The following is a 19,236-nucleotide window of genomic DNA, read 5'->3' as shown; positions in this document are numbered from 1 at the left end:
AAACTCTTTGCTAAGCTATGCTTTACTCGTGCACTTAAACATACAACTCCAGAAGGCACATTTAGATAATTACCTAAATGCACATTGCTCGTAATCACTGGTCCAGCAGCGGATATGCTGGGATACTTGTATATTGCTCTTTTAGCATTTATATATATCCACTAGGCCCCGAATGCATAGCGTCTTTACACAATTTTAAGTTAACTCGAATCTAGCAAGACCCCCTTAAAATCTTGCAGGCAAAAAAGTGCGAGGGCATTTCATAAATGAAATTCATTTGTTATCACTGTAAAAACAAAAAAACAAATTGTGGGGTCATTCGATGGAGGCTAAAATGCTGTAGGCCCTCCACTCTACGACGTCTCTCATAATCATATGCTGGTTTTCGCACGTTTTAATCTTCCATATTCATCGACCAGGTTGTAGGTTATACGCAAGAAAATATGGTATATGTAAGCGCGCTGTGAAAGCGCCTTGGTGGCGGCGGCGCGCCGATCAGTTGGCGTTGGCGGTGACGTCTCGATCAACGTTACTCGATGCTCTCGGCGCACACCTCTAGTTGCAGATTCGCGTTCATGCTCGCAAGTCATGGAAGAAGGCTAGCAGTGCACAAAAACAATAACTAACATTACCTTTTGAGATTTGCGACTCGTTCTCTTGGGTAAGTGTCACCTGTGACGTCAGTGTGGGCACAAGATGTAGTCAATAAATAATTGTATTCATATGTTGTTGGTTGTTCTTGCGCTTACCTAATTACGGCAATAATTTTTTGTATTTTAAACAGACATCACCTTTTTCGCTTTTCACAAAGTAAGAATTTTATACGTTCTTTTTTTTTTGGGGGGGGGGGGGGTTTCTTCGAGCGCCATTTGTGCGCGTAACACGTTGATAGAGTGTACTAGAATAGTACACTCTAACGCTGGCTTATTTACTCCGTAAAGATTTCTTTTTTTTACACTTTTTAAGCATTCTTATTGTCCATATTTGATTTCATCGTAGACATTCACTGGCGTGATTCATTTTGCCACATTTTGCTATCGGCAAGATGTTGATCGCAACCTGCCGTGGCGCTGCAATCGCAAGTGCTCGTTTCGCGCATGATGCAGCGTTTGCGCTCAAGGAACGGCTCGCGCTCGGTTACTTTCGCTTTTGCCTTGTGATGTCCCTGTTTCAGTAGCAAGGTTTAACTCTCTCCGAAATTCTGATCAGGAATGGATTCAATAGACAGCTCTATGAGCGGCAGCATGGGCTCTCATTTTCAAGAGAGCGAACCAGAGCCAAGCTTATTCGGCATTGGTAAGACACCTTTCATGTCATTTTATGACGTGTCATCGCTTACAACCGTGTGATTATGTTTAGTTACTGTATTACCGTATTTACGCTGTCATAATATGTTGCTTATGGAAGTGCAGTGAATGAGTTCTTCCGTGCCGCACTGTTAAGTAGGTTATCGCGCAAAGCCCTACTTAACGAAGTCGCAGCGATACGTTTCGAATACTGTTGCCGAAGTTTACATTTCGTTTGGAATTATTTCGCGTTGCGACACCATTAAGACGCAGATGAGCATAGGCAAGCTTATGCGAGCGAACAGGGAGGGCGCTGGCGTTTTACGTATTGCTAGACCTCGTAGATGTTTTCCTTCAAAGCAAAATGCAACATTTCCTTCAGTACATTTTCTGTTCACACACTTTGGTAAAGGGTACCCGCCATTATTCCCGTCGTGTGAGCCTCGCCATCGAAAAATGCTCGACGATTTCTATTGTGACGCATGAGAAATGTCCTAATGATGAAGCTGATATGAAATATGGTATCCATGTTTCGATGGAGACGTACCAGCTTGTAGTGTAATGTTCTGACGAAGTTGCCGATGCAAGTGCCAGTTTTAGTATACTGCAAGGACGTCAAGTTGCTGGACAACCGGTGGTCCTTGCGGGTTGTACCATTCAGAGTTCCCGGCACACCGCAATATATAAACGAGGAAAAATCATATGAAACACCAGTCCCGCTCGCGATTGGTTCGTAGAGATAGTTTTTGTTTAGCATGCTTAACCTCCCCTCCCCGCCCCACACACAAAAAAAGATCAGATCAAAAAATATAAGCCGGACCAAAATGTAAGAGATGTAATAATCCATCCTGCATGCTTAGAATATTAGTGTCAGTCAGGTTAAACTAGAAAAGCGAGGATGCCTATGCGCAAGGCCATTGCATGGCATCCCAGAAGCGTCAAGGAAATGTGTAGGTGAGCAGAAATGCGTATTAAATAGGCCTTGCCAGACACATCAAAAGTCACCAGCTCATTGACTTTACTGAATGTTTTAGACAAGTTATAAAGTTTTGTGCAGTTAAAGAACAAACAAGAACTTGGGCAAATGAAGGAATGAATTAGAATAGTATGAATGAAATTAAGTTTATTTGCAGTGATTCATTGCACAAGTGGTTATTCAGTGAGACTAAAGACTGTGTAACTTCTTGTGCATAAATCTTTAGCTTAGCACACTATTTGCATGAAATCAAACCAAAGGAAAAAAACTAGAGAAATACGTGGAACATGCCGTCATAGTGGTGTATACCATAACAAAAGAGGAGGTTGCGAAAAGGCTGATAAATTTTGATTAAAAACATGCATGATTAAAAACATGCATGCATAAAAACATGCATTATAAGTCACGGCACAAAAATGTTTACTGGCAAACAAAGTAGAAACCTCGATGTGAAAACTTTTTCCTTACTAATTTGCATTTCCTGTGTGCAGTCCTGAATTTCATCTCAGCAAATGGGTGGTTCATCACATTTGGACTCATCGGCTTGTACGTGCTGTACCAGAAACTTGGCTCGTATCTACCGACGATGAGCCGGGCTTCACCACCAACACAGCAGGCCTATGGTATGATGCATGTTACTCGCCCACGTATATTATTAAAAAAAGTTTATATCGCAAAGGCATCGCTTGGGGGCTCGGGGCATGTGCCCCAATTTGTGTAAGGTACGACTTTTCTGCTACCGTTTTATTAGCTGCGTCATTCTCAAGTCATGGTACACTCTAAACTTATGCTTCATGCCACATTTTATGGCTATTCGTATCACATTTTATCATTGGCTATCGTAGTGATCATTGCAGGGGCACAATTTCGTCCCTTTTGTCACATCACATAAAATCTATGGCAAGGCAAAAGTAATAGTTTTGAGTTTTAAGCATCAATCTTATCCGGCTTGACTTAATATCAGCTTTTACAAGGTGATGCTGCTGGCTTGTACATTCGAAACCCAGTATGGCACCAAAGTTGAGGTCAAATATTTAGGGCTTATTTTAACCTTTTAAAGTTAGCATCTGTGTTTGAAGAGCAATAGAGCTGTGATTACAGGTCAGGGGGGATGCTTTAACAAATAGCACTTCCTGGTTGACTGGTAGTTTGGAAAATGTGCATATGTGAGGGAGCTTTTTGGGCAGGAGAAACTGATGAACAAAAAAATTGTACAGTGACTATAGAGCTGCAGGCCTTGAAAGCTGCAGGAGACGGCAAGTGATACTTTGTGTGATTGCTGGCTACATGCAGCAGAATACGATGTGACTAGCATGCTCCTGGCAGCATTGTCTGCACACCGCCAATATTCCTTTACCTTGTTGTATACATGTTACTATGCCCCCTTATATTGTTGGTGTAAGAGAGGAATGAATTTCATGAATTTTCGTTGTGCAGCGCCTTCAGAGGCAGATGAGTTTGTGAAGCGGCAGGAAGCTCTGGCACGGGCGCGTCAAAGGATGCAAGAAAAGCAAAATGAACTAGCGGAGAAGCAAAAGGAAAAGATGGCTCAGGTGAGAATGTGCACGTAGTCTCCACAAAAACACACACTGTCCAGGATAGTATAGCAGGTTTTGGTAAAAGTGTTCTATCAAGACTTTCAAGTATAGAAAGCAATATCTGCTCTTACAGTTGAACTTCATGGTGCTCTTTGGCCATAAAATGGTCCTTGTGCCATAAAACACCACACATCACAGTTGAACCCCTTAATAACAAGAGCCCATAAGAACAATGTTCTTGCAGCAATGATCAAATGTGGCATCACTGGTGAATGTCTATACAGTTCTCTACATTTGCCCCCTGCTAACAGCGAAGTGATTTTAAGGAGCACTCCCACAATAAGAAGTTTCAGATAGTGATCCGCAATGTTTTTTTGAAATAAAAAAACCCATCAGCTAGCAGGGAAAGTTTGAAAATAGCAGCACCGCTCATTCGACAAGTCGGGCACATATGTTACTGCCAACAAATATTGGTGCTACCTTTGCTGTTTACATTTGGTTGGATGATGATGATGATACCTGGACTTTAATCTGTCTCGGTTGGTAACTCGGCTCATACGTGTAACGCCCACCACAGCCTCACTACTTCACTTGATACTAACATCAGTTCCTGATATTGCTTCATCGGTAACATACACCCCTGGCTTGAGCGATCATGATGTACTTCACTTTACCATTACCCTTCCTGCATCAAACCCACGTAGACAATTGAATAGATAAAAGTCTACAGCAAAGCAGACTTTGAAGCTATAAACTTTAGTCTCTGCTCTTTTCTCAATGAATTTCTTTTTGATTATTCTCACAAACCCATGGCAGTCGTTTAAAGTAAAGGTTGCTGAAATAACAGCCTGAAATGTCTCTAAGAACTATATACAGTAATTCTAACACACCTTGGTATTATAGGCACATTAAAAGGTTATCGAATAAAAAAATCACGGCTGTTTCATGCCGCGAAACGATTGCAAAGTGTCAAACACTAGTCTGTCTATAAAACGGCAGCTAAGTCCTACAATGACGCTCTCAATAGTGCTAAACACCATTTATTTCACTACACACTACCGGAATTGTTGCAAACTAAACCAAAGCAGTTTTGAAACACATTTAAGACAAAAAAGGACCCAACTATTTGCCTTGTTGATGAACTCGGCTCTCCAGTCCCAAAAGGTCACTGGCTTCATTACTGAATGAAACGTTCACTTCTTCCTTCTGTGACTCCATCATTACCAATCATCCATGCATGCAGAATCTTGACTTTCTTCCTATGGATCCCATTACCTTTGTACAATTGGCATTGTGACACTTATTAATAAGCTAAAGCAATCATCATCATGTGGAGTTGACTCAATTAACTCTAAATTTCTTTAGAATACTAAACAATACAGTTTCATTATCTTAGGCTGTCTCATTACTAAATTGCTTGAAGATAACTGTCTATCTAAAGACTGGAAAACCGCTAATATGATCCCACTCCATAAGTCTTGTGAAAGACATAACCCCTGTAATTATCGTCCTTTTTCTCTCACATCAGTCCCTTGCAAACTAATGGAGCACATAATTTATTCAAACCTTAATAAGCATTTGGAATCAAATAACTGCTTTCATAACTCTCAGCATTGTTCCCGCAAACTCTTTTCTTGCGAAACACAACTAATACTATTTACTTATGATCTCCATGCTGCACTTGACTCAGGTGCAACTATCAATTGTATTTTCTTAGATTTCGCCAAAGCTTTTGACAGGGTTAACCATGAACTGCTCCTACTAAAATTACATTGCTTGCGCATAAGATAGCCCTTTATTACTAGACTAAATAAAATAATTTCTTTTTAACCATACCCAATTTTTTTGCGCTAACGATGTCAATTCCTTGTAAGTGCCCCTGCATTCAGGCTGGCCTCAAGCTTCTGTTTCAGGCCCACTACTATTTTTAATTGATATTAATGTGGCTTACCTACTAACATATCCTCCCCTATTTGCCTCTTTGCTGACATATGTGTCATTTATTGTAAAATTACTGATAATAACGACAACAAAACCTTGCGAACAGACCTAAACAACATTTTACATTAGTGCAAACTTTGGAAAATAGAACCTAACATCTGTAAATGTAAAGCAATTAGAGTTTCACGTAACCACACATCTAATGATAACTATTCCTACAGCCTGAATGCAACTCCACTTGAATATGTCCGGTCTTATAAGTATCTTGGTGTTCACATTACTAACTCGCTATCATAGTCTGACCACATTAATCGCGTCACATCCAAGTCTAATCGCATGCTCAGATACTTAAAACGAAACTTTCCTATTGCACTGACTTTTTTAAAGAAACAGCTATCGTCTTTTACTGCAGTATGCCGCATGTGTATGGGATCCCAGCCATGTAGCACTTTATAACAAATTAGAGGCAATCCGAAACCGGTCACCACGTTTCATTATTTGCAGCTATAATCGAACATCCAGAGTAACTGCCATGAAGATCAGACTTAATATTTCTCCACTTGTCATGCGCAGAAAAATCGCTCGCCTTTGCACATTCCAAAAAAATATACAATATCGTAATCACGTTACAACATTGTGCTTGTGACAGCCTGTATCTTTCATATCATCCCGCATAGATCACCCCCCGCAAAGTGTGTACCCCTCGAAGTAACACCGTCACCTTTTCCCACTCTTTCGTTCCTAACACATGTTGCAACTGGAATCTTCTGTCAGCATCAACCGCCAGTATTACCAAACCTGATGCGTTCCGTCAGGCTTTGACATCTTCGATGTGAAATGCATTACATGTCGCGCACGCGATAGTACCTCATTGTTTTCGTAACTTGTATTTCATACCGCTTTTTTTTTCTCGCCTTCTTATTATTGAATCTTTTGTACCTTTTGTGCATTACCTGGCTGCATGTTTTGCTTTTTGACCATCACGCTTTTGCTAGTTTTTGTTTGTTTTGCTTTTGCCGATTTTGCTTTGTCTCATTTTCTTATTATTGAATCCTTTGTACTTTTTGTGCGTTGGCTGGCTTATAAAATAAAATAATAATAATACCAGGAAGACTTCCCTCTTTGACTGAGACCCAAGTTTTCACTAACGCCTTCGTTGGCAATTGCGTCGGCACATCATATTTGAAGTGTCCACACTTATGAAAGGGGCTTCATGCCCGCACACATTCTCTAGTCTTTTTGACTGCTTGCTGTCAACGTCTCTCTATGTACACGTTGAGATCTCCAGCGCTTTGCTCACGTGTAGTGTTTCGGGCAGATGCTGCCTCTTGTTAAGACATGCAAGTTTGTGACGCTGCAGGAGAAGTTTAGCATCAGCAAAGGAACTGCAAAAGGCTGAACAGATGTGGACTGTAACACACTTCTGGTGAGGCCCCGCCGATCTAATAGTGGTTTATGGCAAACTGGCTGGCTTCCACTTTACACTTCAGCCTGTGACACCTGAAAGGCTTCCAAGTGGTACATTTAAATTTTTTCCTGTAAGCCGGTCGACCCATGTATGGTTTGAGTTTGACTGACAATGTTTAAGCCTTACTGACGGACTCGTAGAAAAGCCACAGACATTTCATTATCAACAGGTCACTTGTGTGCAGCCGAATATAAAGCTTGGATTTAAAAGTATGGCACATAGTATGTCTATGTGTATTGTATAGGCATAAAATTTTATGACTTCCAAAGGTTTGCAGGCTATATTATCAAAGATCTATACTTTAGTAGCTATGCAGTGTTGAACAACAATGTTGTAGGAGTACGGCGTATACAGATACATTTTTTTAAACAAGCCCTGCACCCAAATTTTACATTGAAACACGTTCCTTGTAAACTTTCCAAGATAAATTCAAAAAGAATATTGGAGATGATGATGATAATAATAATAATAATAATAATAATAATAATAATAATAATAACAAGAAGAAGAATGCTCATTATTCTGGCATGTGTACAAGACAGTTACTTGCCGCCGAGAAGAGAGAAAAAAAAAAAATGGAACTGTTTCCATGGAACTAGGCTTACATCCTGGCTCAAGAACACAAATGGATGTATGTAGTACAGTTGCACCCCTTTATAAAAGACATGCACAGAGCAGCGATTCTTGTCTTTTATATTAGGTGTCTCTTATAAGCAGCGTTCCACGTGTGCATTTTCTGACGGACTCCTATTTTAATGCAGGCACATTGGTATCTCTTATATCAATTCGTCTGTTAATCAGTGTCCCTTGTAAAGGGGTTCCACTGTATACAAATGTTACTGAACTTCCCATTTCAAATTAGAAGCTGATGACAGAAATTGACATACCCTTTTGTGTTGAACTCACCTACAGTAATACCTCGTTAACTCAGAGTCGTAAAAACCAGGAAAAAATTGAAGAGATAAACGGATTTTCAAGATAAGCTAAGTTGCTCTAATTGCCGCAAAAAATGAGCGCTTTTCAGGAAAAGAACTACGACTTACCGGCTCTTCAGTGGTAGTTTATAATCTTTCTTTTCGTGCAGGGTATAAAAGAAAAAAAATTAACGTGCAGGAGACTTTAACGACTGGGTTTTGCCGCATCGCCATTTTATTTAGCAGAGAAAGATTGTCTAATGCTCATCTGCTTTTCGGTCGTACTCGGGCCTGGGAAGGCGCCTTCTAGCTGCTTGACGCATCGCATCAGTCGATCTTCCCAGCCGCTGCACTTGACCTTATATTGAAGCCATACCATCAACGCCACTTCAACGTGTGCGAACTTTAACCATCGAACCTACTTCTGCTGGCTGGAGAAGCTCTGCTGAAATCCATCGAGCACCTTCTGCTTGTTTTTCAGCACCGTCTAAAGCGTAGACAAAGGGATGCCGAATCGCAGCACAATGCTTGATTTCATTCGGCCTTCTTCATTTTCTTAATTCGGGCAACTTTTTTTCTAGCGTCGGCAACTTGCACTGCTTTGATGCCATGCTTACCGCAATCACGCTAAGTGTCCGCTCTTAACAGTCAGCAAGAAATCCGTACCGCTCGGTTTGGGCAGATGAACGGACATCGCTCCTCAGGGAAAATCATGTTCACTGCAAAAAGCAAACGAGACAAAAATGACTACGCCAGAACTGGACAGAGGGCCTCCCTGCTCAGCGCATGTGTCACATGATGTGCCTCAGGTTTGCTTGACTAAGTTTATATGTCGCTGGGCTGATACTTTGCGCACTTCGCGTTCACAAAAAGCATTGACGTAGTGGCAGGCGTGGCTAAATACGAAAAAAAATTCGACTGGCTTTAGGCGTGGCAGCATAGCGCATTGTCAAGATCTAGAGTTACCTGAGCCCCGCCGCGGTAGTCTAGTGGCTAAGGTACTCGGCTACTGACCCGCAGGTCGCGGGTTCAAATCCCGGCTGCGGCGGCTGCATTTCCGATGGAGGCGGAAATGTTGTAGGCCCATGTACTCAGATTTGGGTGCACGTTAAAGAACCCCAGGTGGTCGAAATTTCCGGAGCCCTCCACTAAGTTGTCTCTCATAATCATATGGTGGTTTTGGGACGTTAAACCCCACATATCAATCAATCAATCGAGTTACCTGAAATCTGACCCAAAAATATACTTCGGGATAAAGGGAGAAACATACATAGCATGTATAGGAAGATGCTCAGTGACAGAAAATATGCAACACTGCTCACATTTTGTCATTCTGGAAGCTGACCTCGCTGCTTTAAGTAGCTGCTGCTCTTAGGGTTTTTGGTGCCACATGAATCTGTAGATGACTTTAGGCTGACAAGTGATAGGCCACAACAGGTAAAAAATGAGTACAGGAAATATTATTTGTTTTGCCATGAAGGCATTGATGGTTTTGCCCTCATGTAAAAATGCCAAGTACAATGTACTGATTAAGGCTTCATTTTGGGCTGACAATTTAACGGTGACACCTGAGCCAGTTGAAATTGAATTTACGATGCCCAAGTCAATGTCCTTTTCACAGCTCTGACAAGAATTAACTGCGTGACAATTTTTAAATTCCTCACCCTAAGTACATCACAAGCATTCCCAATGTATTCTTAATTTTCATTCGATCAATTCGAGAAGCTGATGACCAGCATGATGCTTCACTTCCGGCAACATAAATTTTTTATGTGCTGTAATGCTGAAGGTGACATAGAAATGCAATTCAACTAGAAATGAAATATCAGGCACTTTGTTCTGGCTGCTTTCATTAGTGCTGCAGCATTCGTCAGGACTCGTAGCAAGCAGACAGCTAAAAAAAAGAATATTTTGTGGTGCAAAGCCCCTATAGATTTTCTAATACTCCATTTGCTGTCTTCAATGGAGGAGAAAATATTTGAGGTTCGTGTACTTAGGATTTAGGTGGACGTTCAGGGGGTCAAAATATTCGGAGCCCTTCACTACGGCATCGGTCATAATCATATAATGGTTTTGGGACGTTAAACACTATGTAATATCATTCATTCACTGGCTTTACGAAGATACGTCCTCTTGTGAGAACTTCGGCTCCAGTGCTATTCTCTCTTCAACAATTTCTCATCATATACTTGTTCCATTTGTTTGTTGTTGTTTTTTTTTCTTTTTAAACTTCTAGCATGAAAATAGCACATCAGAATACAGTACACTACATTTAAGCAATATTCAACATGGACAAGCAAATTCGTTTCATTTATTGGCAGATTTATTAGGGTGTTTTGACCCTCTAAAAAGCTGGGAAAGGTAGTTTGCTTCACCAAGGGCACAGTACTGCTTCATTGAGTAGGCATTCATCCTGTTAAGGCTGCACACATGCTCCAAGCTGTCCTGTGTCTGGAAGGTCTGCTGCAGTTCTACTGCCTGGCTTCCTTCTTTAGTCAACAGTAGGAAGGTCTGGTTGTCATTGTGGTTGATCTCCACTTCAGTCTCATTGCCTGTGGCTTTTTCAGCTGTCCTTCAGTGTGTCAGCTATAGAGTTCCCACAGTAGGTGGCAAAGCCATTGTCAATATCTTTGTAATCGTTCGTTGTGTCAGTGCCGGTGCTGTACCTTGGAGCCACCAGACCTGAAATGGCCTGGGCTTCAGCAATGCCGCGATCAGTTTCCTCCTAGTCAAGGGGTCATGCCCTTGGAAACTCCCACATGACGGAAGCCTCTTTTAGTTGTAGTATAGCTACACTCAAACTTCGTTATAATGAACTTGGATTGTTAGGAATTTGCTGTGTCGTGACGGTAGTGGTGGCGAAGAACGGCGAGCAGTCGAGTGGACTTCGCCGAAGCCTTTGCCCGAAGGCGAAGCAGGGAGGCAATCATTTTGAAAACAGCAACAAGAAGGAGCGATTACTGTAGCAGGTTGTCGTTTGTACAGCGCCGGCCAGCACGACAACGTCGGCTGGGGCAAAACCCTTCTAAACATGGGGCCGGCACGGCCTTGAATAGCGTTTTTGGACTCTTCTGCGAGACCAGTTCCCCGGAACGGCACAGTGGCTCGGCTGAGGAGACGCAGCCATACTTGGAACTGCAAGGTGGTTCGGCGGAGGAAGCGACTTTATCCCTGGAACTGCACGGTTCTCCTGCACGGAAGGCGGCGCTGGGAGGGGGGAGACAGTTCGTCGGAACAGTGCTTGATCTCGTGAGACGTGCTCCCGAACGAGGAAAATGTCTGTGGCATAACAGGATATAACGAAATATTGGTTATAATGAAACAAATGAAGAATAGTCTTATAATATATATAGTGTTAGGAATAAAACCTTCTAAGTAATTTTTAGATAAAACGAACTTATTTTCACACAAGATTCAACTTTGTTATAAGAAGGTTTGAGTGTACAACATCCCACAATTGGGCCAAGGTGTGAATACCGTAATTACTCGAATCTAACGCGCACCTTTTTTCCGGTTAAGCGAGTTTATAAATTGCATGCGCGTTAGAATCGAGTACGAACAAAAAAAATTACGGTCAATCTATTGCCATCGGCAAATCCAAAATGGCCGCCCCCTACGTGTTTCGGCATTGCGCGTCGGCCATTTCTGCCTATGTGTTTCCCATGTGCGGCACTTCGTACGTGTGCTGAGGAGTTCGTCATCTAGTAGTGCATTAGCATCGACGGCGTAGAAAGGCCGAGTCCAAAAACTCGAGTGCACCACGATGCCGCTTTTAAAAGAAAAGTTATGGCGTGTGCAGAAACGGACGGAAATCAGGCCGCATCGCGGTCGTTCGGAGTTCCCGAAACGTGCGTGCAGGACCGGCGGAAACAGAAGCAGAAGATTTTCGACAGCAAAGCTTCACGCAAAGGCTTCAGTGGACCACAGCAGGGTCGGTTTTCGCAAATTAAAGAGCTGCTCGGCAAGTATGTGCTTGAGCAGCGAGCGGCACAGCGGTCCGTGACGACAGAACTGCTCCAAGTGCGGGCTATGCAATTAGTCTTGGAAAAAGGTCCAATGCAGAGCCAGTTTAAAGGGAGCAGGTGCTGGCTAACTAACTTTATTTAGAGGAAAGGCTTTTCCCTCCGAAGGGGAACATGCATATGCGAAAAGTTTTGCGGAAGAGTACGATGAAAAGCTTCACAGTTTTCAAAGGTTCGTCCTAAACTTGCGGCGCAACAACGGCTACCTGCTTGGGCAAATCGGGAATGCCCATCAGACGCCTCTTTACTTCGACATGCCTGGCACCACAACCGTCGAGAAGAAGGGGGCGAAGCAAGTTCGCGTGCTGACATCGGTCCACGGTAAAACTACCGTGACGGAAAGCTCTGTTACACGTCAGACGGGCACAAGCTTCGCCCGTACCTCATATTTAAATGGAATACGCTCCCGAAGAAGTCGTTTTTTCGAGTGGTGTGATCGTGCGGGCCGGCGAGAAAAATGGGTGCGCGTTGCAATCGATGTCTTGCATTTTTTTTTTTTCGCGGTGGAAATCGGGTGCGCGTTACAATCGAGGGCGTGGTAGAATCGAGTAAATACGGTAGTTTAAAGGAGGGCTGAGGGGCACTCTTCATCTCGGTCCATACACAGCATCATCCTTCTAGTGACATGGCGATGGAATAGCACCTCTGAAGTAGTCCTTAATGACTTTTCCCACGAATAATCATAAAATGACCTCAGTAATGGAGTTTATTACCTTACAAAACTGTTGCCCCCCAAATTTTTTAAATCTATCTAGCAGAAGTGCAGTGAACAATAGAGTTTTCTATAATTAACTAGAGGGTACTCTGGCGCTGTGTTCCTTCGGCGACCATGTGAATGATGGGTAGTACACGGATTTGCCCTAGTCTTTGCACTTGTGGGCGGCGATTGCACTTGTGGCTTCGTTTGTTGCTGTGTTTCGTTTTTGTTCCTAAAGAAAGAATGAACTCTTTTGAGTTTCGTGACCCGATTTGAAATGGTAAGCCCTAAATAATAATGTGGTGAAACTCAACCGCTAAACATTTGCTGATTTTGGTTTCGTGAGAGATCAGCCCTAAGCCACAGGAAAACACATGGAGCCAGAGGTATGAAGACCAGACAAATCCATGTACTACCCATCATTCCCATGCTCGCTGAAGCACCGTGCATTACAGATCCTATGGACACTAGTGCCAGAGTTCCCTCTAGTGTATATTTTTAGGAAACTTTATGGAGTTAAGGAGATTGGTTGCATGCTTTAACCCTTTCACTGTTAGTTCTGGCCGTGATGCACCACCAGTGTCGGCTTGGTTTTGGGAATATTGAGGAATCTTAAAAGATAAGACTCCGGTTTGCTGCCCTGTGCTTGGGAAGGGAAAAATAGTGAAAGAGAAGAAGAGTTGGTGACAATAGGGAAAGAGGTGTAGTGACTGGAGCACTACCCGAGCACTATAGGAAGCAGTGCTGTCCACAAACACTCACAATTTGTCTCCAAGTCTGGTTGCTTGCAGGAACGGCAACAACACCTCCAAAGCTGCTCATGATGCTGACCGGGTAGGCCAAAGCCCGAGGATTTCGTTTTATGTCAGGGGGAATCTTAAAACACAGAGAACTGGCGTGTTGCGAATTCATGGTGACGGATACAAATGGGAAGGGGATACTGCAACAGTAAGCAAGGCCTGTGATATTTGCGGGTCACAATCAGCATGACTGTATAGCATTTATTGGGCCAGCGAGAAGACTTCGAAGCGATGCGCTGTTGTCGCTAGCTGGAAGCAGTCTATCGTGCGAGAGCTTGGGCTCGCTCGCTACGAATGATCCCGTTTACATCCCTCGATGCATCTTGTGCACAACGGTCGCTGACTCTAGCATCTCATTACAGGCCGCGGCGAGCAAGTGAGAGAAGTGATCAAGTAACGTTTTGGTATCTCAGACAAGCAATGGCGAGTGCTCCTGAACTTGACACGCTGCAGCAGACACTCCAACAGAACTCACACAAAAGGAGAGGAGGGGGATTGCGCACTTGTGGCAGGTGGTAGAACAAGTCTCATGCCCATAATTGTACATTTGCTGCGCGGTCGCTTCATACTCTTCCTTACAAGTACCAGCAAAGCGAGGAGCGGAAATATATTTTTATATACACTCGTGAAATGGGCAACCAGTAGAATCGCACAAAATATCCTACTTTTGCGCCCCGGCAGAAATTTTTGAATGCACAATGGATGACACAACGGCACACCAGTAACACTGCGGGAGAAACAAGGGGGGGACAAACACGAGTACGTTCCAATGTGTCTGTGTCAAAGGTTTGATTTATCGCTTCTCTTGTCCCGAGGAGCCCGTTATATGCTAGAAGGGGAGGAATGGCCTATGGGAAAGAAGTTAGTTATGAAGTGTAATTGCTCTCTCTTGTTGCGATTCCATCCTTTGTTTGATGGCGAAATTCGCACTGCGCTTCTGAGCTCTCCGAGTTGTTCACAGTAGTGTTCACTATTGCAGGGTTTGTTTTCTCGCCATGCCTGAAGGGTTCTTTATGACCCCTTGAAATTTTGAATGGCACTCTAACCTATTGGTTGAAGTATAGCCATTGCAATTGCTGGAAGATATTTCATTCCTCGCAATTCATCACGTGAAAGCTGCCTGGGCAATCGTACGCAGTAAGCACAGCCATCTTGCCTTTTCTAGTTTACTTAGCATCTCTCTGCCTCAAACAGGCTATAAAATGGTGTGCGTCATTTAAGCCTTGGCATTTGCTTCGTTCAAACAGTCCTTTGACAACCCTAAAAAGACTGAGACCCATTTTTTTTCGACCCTCTTTTCCTTGACTCACAAAAAACTTTCCCTCAATGCTAGTAAGTTTTCAGCTGGTGATTCCAAAAGCCTGTGGATATATTGTCTTCCGTCCGAATTTTCCCAATATGAGAAGCCAAGTTTGAGTCCGTTCTCTGGCAACGCTGAGTACCGATAGCAATGACGACAGCCTTCTTTGCAAACTGTTAAAAAAATTTTTAAAAGAGTTGACTGTCAGGCCAGTTAGTGTTCTAACATAGAAACCATTGTAAGTAGCGCAAGTGAACAAAACACATGGAAAAAACGAACGAGCTCGTGTGTTTCTTCCTATGTGTCCTGTTAGTTGCGCTACTCACGATGGTTTCTATGCAAACTGTTCACAGGAGTGAGTGCAACTGTGGTTAAACACTTTAATTTTTACATATTCAACCATTTTTCAACATGAAAAGCTGTTGGAAGTTTTGTGAACATTCATCTAATAAAGTTATTTTATCACTTCATGAGCTGGGCACTTCTCGTGCTTCTCAGATTCGTCAGGAGGTGCCTCTTGTCTAACAACTTTTTTCTTGCCTAACAACTTTCTTGCTGCTGCTTATGAGCATAGGATCACAAGGCAGGCGAAAATGGTGCCACTGTTCTGCTCAGTGCGAACGAAGGCATATCTGCCCATTTTCAAAATATTGCAAAAAGTTTAATTTATTTTAAAATGTGTGATATAGATACAGTTTGCCACAGGCACCATTAAAAATTTGCGGGATGGGTATCATATGCATTTCAATTTTTTTCCTTGGGGGTGCCAAAATTTTTTTTTGTAATTTTCAGTGAAGAAACCAAAACATATATCTGCATTTAAATGGAAACGTGGGGTCCAATCAGCCAATACAATAAACAGTCTTTCAATTTGTAGGATACTGAGCAGTTGTCCATCTCTTTAAAAGCTTGAATCTCAACGCCTTCCTGATAACAAGAAGTTTCTAATTTTTAGAAACCATTCATGTATGCTCCCACAAGAACAGCAACGCGACCGTTGCTGTGCTTTCCTCCTGGCACTTCTCACCCTTATATCCGAGACACTTGTGGATAAGCATGCAAAAAAGCACAGGCTCATCCATAAAGATTTCACTAGGTTATGCCGTATATGCTCGTGCGGTGGCCACACCTGTAGAAATACCGCTCCCTGAACTTTGGTAAAAGCTCTCGCAAAATAAATGTATTTAAAAATTACCTGTGCAATCACCACAGCTTTGATTTTTGTGAACCTTAGCTATGTTATGATAGGGTGGTGGGAGAACTTGATACCCTCTTTTCGACCACACCCCTTCTTTTTTTCTGGGGGCAAGAAAAGGTAGGCATGCCATCTCATAATGGTGTCCTCCTCCTGTCACGCTAGTTTTTTTTTCCGCTCCTTGATTTATCGCCCCCCCACTCCTTTCTTTTTACCTTACTTTCTTTTCTTCACTCTCATTGTCCCATCAATCCCCGTTTCCTCGGGAGTTTATCGGTTGAGGTGTCCTCTCATGAAAGATGGGTATTGTGCATTCCACACCCCGTTTTGCCTTTTCCTAAAAAATCCACCCCACCCCCCGTCATGTTTCTAGTGCCGCCAGGTAGAAAAGCACAGTCTCTGAGCTTTCTCAGCTACATTTGAAAAGCTTCTGTTGCTAGATTGTGGGGCATCGCTATTCATTCCTGCAAGCGAAAGCACACCGCAGAAATAGCCAAAAATAACCAGAGCCACTGCCCCCACCTATAAGGAGTGCTGTTAGTGATCCTAGTTTTTTCTGGTGTACAACTCTCCAGTCACTTGTTATGCGAGATACAAGATTCATTTCTGCAGTCCATAACATACACAGGCGAAGGATATGTTATTTTGATCGAAAGGCTGCATATGAAAGCACTCTGCATTGCATGAGACAAAAGCATTCCTGTTACAACAGTTAAAACATGCAATGGATCGATCCAGCACTTCAAAAAATGAAAGAACCTTTCTCCTCGTCATTGCACGACAATGTACTGTCGTCCAGAGGTGTGTAGGACAAAGCCGATCTCATTTCAAAAATTTATCATCAAGTAGTGCAGAGAACATCAGTACTTGCTCTCTCAGATTGGAAATGCCAATCAAACCCTGGTTTGGCCTGATGCACCGTAGAACATGCCATTAGAGGCTAAAGGAAAGAAAAGCATTTCTGTTCTCACAGTCGGGCCGAAAGGCACCGATATACAGTTATATGTTGCATCACTGCAGATGGCCGTAAAGTATTCCGTTATTTTTAAGAAGTTAAGTGCGCCAACAAAGTGATTCCCTTGTGGGATAATAATCATTAGGACACAAGAAAAACGCTGCACGAGTAACGAGGCAAGGGGACACTGTTTGACATGTCGTTAAAAAAGAGGCCAAGTGCAAATCTCAACACCTGTTTTTTACCTTTAGGGTTATTTAATGTTTACCTGAATTTCGGTACATGGGTCGCTAGCATTTTGCCTCCAGTGCAATGCAACCTCCATGGCCAGGATTGAACTTGTCCTTTAGTTCAGCAGCTGAGCACTGTAACCCCTGTACCATTGCAGCAGCAGTGTCTTTATGCAGTAGCTCTGTGAAATACATGCTGTTGCCACTAATGCATCTGCATGAATAATGTTTTTATGAACACATGTCTGAAGGACCTGTTGCTGAGTGCTGCCATCAATGTGAACTTGACATCTTTCTGTAGTAGTAGGCTGCTTTCAATAGCAGATTGCCTTTTTGTTGTTGTTGTTGTTATTAGTAAAACTAGTACGTCTTGAAACTTTGGCATTATGCACATTCTACTACATTTTTGTGGTGCAGCTGGAGGAGCAGAAACGGCAAGAGAAGATTAAAAACTGGGAACAGTTACAGCAGGGACTTGGATTAGGCTCAAAGCTGCGAGCCACCTCATCTAATGACAGCTCTTTGGAGGCCAGCGGTCTCTCGAGGAGACCCAAGAGAAGTGAAGGCAGCAGCGATCGCCTTCGCAACTCAGATTACAATCCACTCACGGGTTCCTCCGGAGGCTCCTCGTACAGGCCAGAAAGGAGGTGTGTGAGCCAAGGCGGATGAGGTTAAAGTACGGGGTTCAACTCTTCCTTGGTGCAGCTGTGGTGTTGCCTTTCTCGTTGCCGACACGCAACACATTGTGGAAGTTTGTTTTACTGGCTTAAAGCACTGAACTGTCACTCAATAACCTGTTTAGTTCTTTGTTATTACTTGCAATATTATCTACACCTTCGAAATTGCTCAGTCTCTTCCTGAATAAATCTGAGCTGCTCAATCCTCTTGCTCTGCAGCATCTGTAGGGTGCGCTGTCAAATATGTTGGAATGTTTTAATTCAGAAATTGAACAAGAGCATCGTTTGTCAATTTGACTGAGAAACGCTTTACCACAGCTGCAGAAATGTGAACCCCTGCTTTATGCCACTTGGGCGTACCTCATCGCGTGCTTGCTGTATTCGTTTTTTGGTACGAAAGGCAGCCTGAGACAAACACAAGCATGCGCACACATGAAGTCATTACTGGAACTGGTTCACAGCCAACGGTATTGATGGAAGGAGGGATCTTAATGTGGCACCTGTTTTTTTTTTTTTTCGAGACTCCATGTGAATAAATTTGCACTACTATTGGGTTTAGAATCTCTGTATGTTTCTTTGAACATGCAAATAACGTGTAAATAAACCTGTGTGTCCATTTTGTGGTTTATCTCTGCATGCATTTCTTGGGATATTAGAAAATACCTAATCTTATCACTTATACTATCATTTTACTAGCAACACGATAGAACATTAGTAAGAAGTTTAAGTGTATTACAGTACTTTTAGTGTCCAATTAGGCTTATCTACTGGGATACCATTTTTACTACTGCCTTCGTACACCATTTGCTTTGTGCTTAGTTGATTCCTGGAAAGCTTGGGGGCATTGCACTGGCCTCACGCAAAGCTTCAGTGGCATAAATTTTATTACTTCAGCTGTGGTTTTCGCTGTCAGTTATGCCTTATTTACAGTCTGGTTAAAAGTAGCGTTCAATAGGGGGCTTCCTGTCAAGCTTCATTTTAACATTTTCGTTACTGCGTGAAAATGGTTGTTTTTCATATGTCTCGAAAAGATAGTTTTTGCTAGTTAGAAAAGTACTCCAGCATGCATTGCAGCATTCCAAACTTTGCACAATGAAATGCTCTTTCCAAACAATATGTTTTAGAGCAACAAAAATATCTTAGAATGAATAAAAAACTGAAAAGTGTAGAATATTCGGTCACAAGTTGGTAAACAGTGCAATAAAAAGCACTATATAGACAAAAATATTCAAAAGGA

At 42.6% G+C, this 19,236-nt stretch overlaps 1 protein-coding gene across 1 annotated transcript; it reads left to right on the top strand.

The window, feature by feature from the left end:
- The first annotated feature begins 1,078 nt into the window (after positions 1 to 1,078).
- Positions 1,079 to 18,627, top strand: LOC119171809 (selenoprotein S). The gene is made up of 4 exons (XM_037422659.2): positions 1,079 to 1,296; positions 2,754 to 2,885; positions 3,700 to 3,815; positions 17,740 to 18,627. Exons 1-4 carry the CDS (start codon positions 1,212 to 1,214, stop codon positions 17,989 to 17,991), a joined length of 585 nt encoding a protein of 194 aa, XP_037278556.2. The 5' UTR covers positions 1,079 to 1,211; the 3' UTR covers positions 17,992 to 18,627.
- The last annotated feature ends 609 nt before the right edge of the window (positions 18,628 to 19,236 follow it).

Source organism: Rhipicephalus microplus, chromosome 4, assembly GCF_043290135.1.
Source record: "Rhipicephalus microplus isolate Deutch F79 chromosome 4, USDA_Rmic, whole genome shotgun sequence".
Taxonomy (NCBI): domain Eukaryota; kingdom Metazoa; phylum Arthropoda; class Arachnida; order Ixodida; family Ixodidae; genus Rhipicephalus; species Rhipicephalus microplus.
This window is presented reverse-complemented; position numbering and strand designations above follow the sequence as displayed.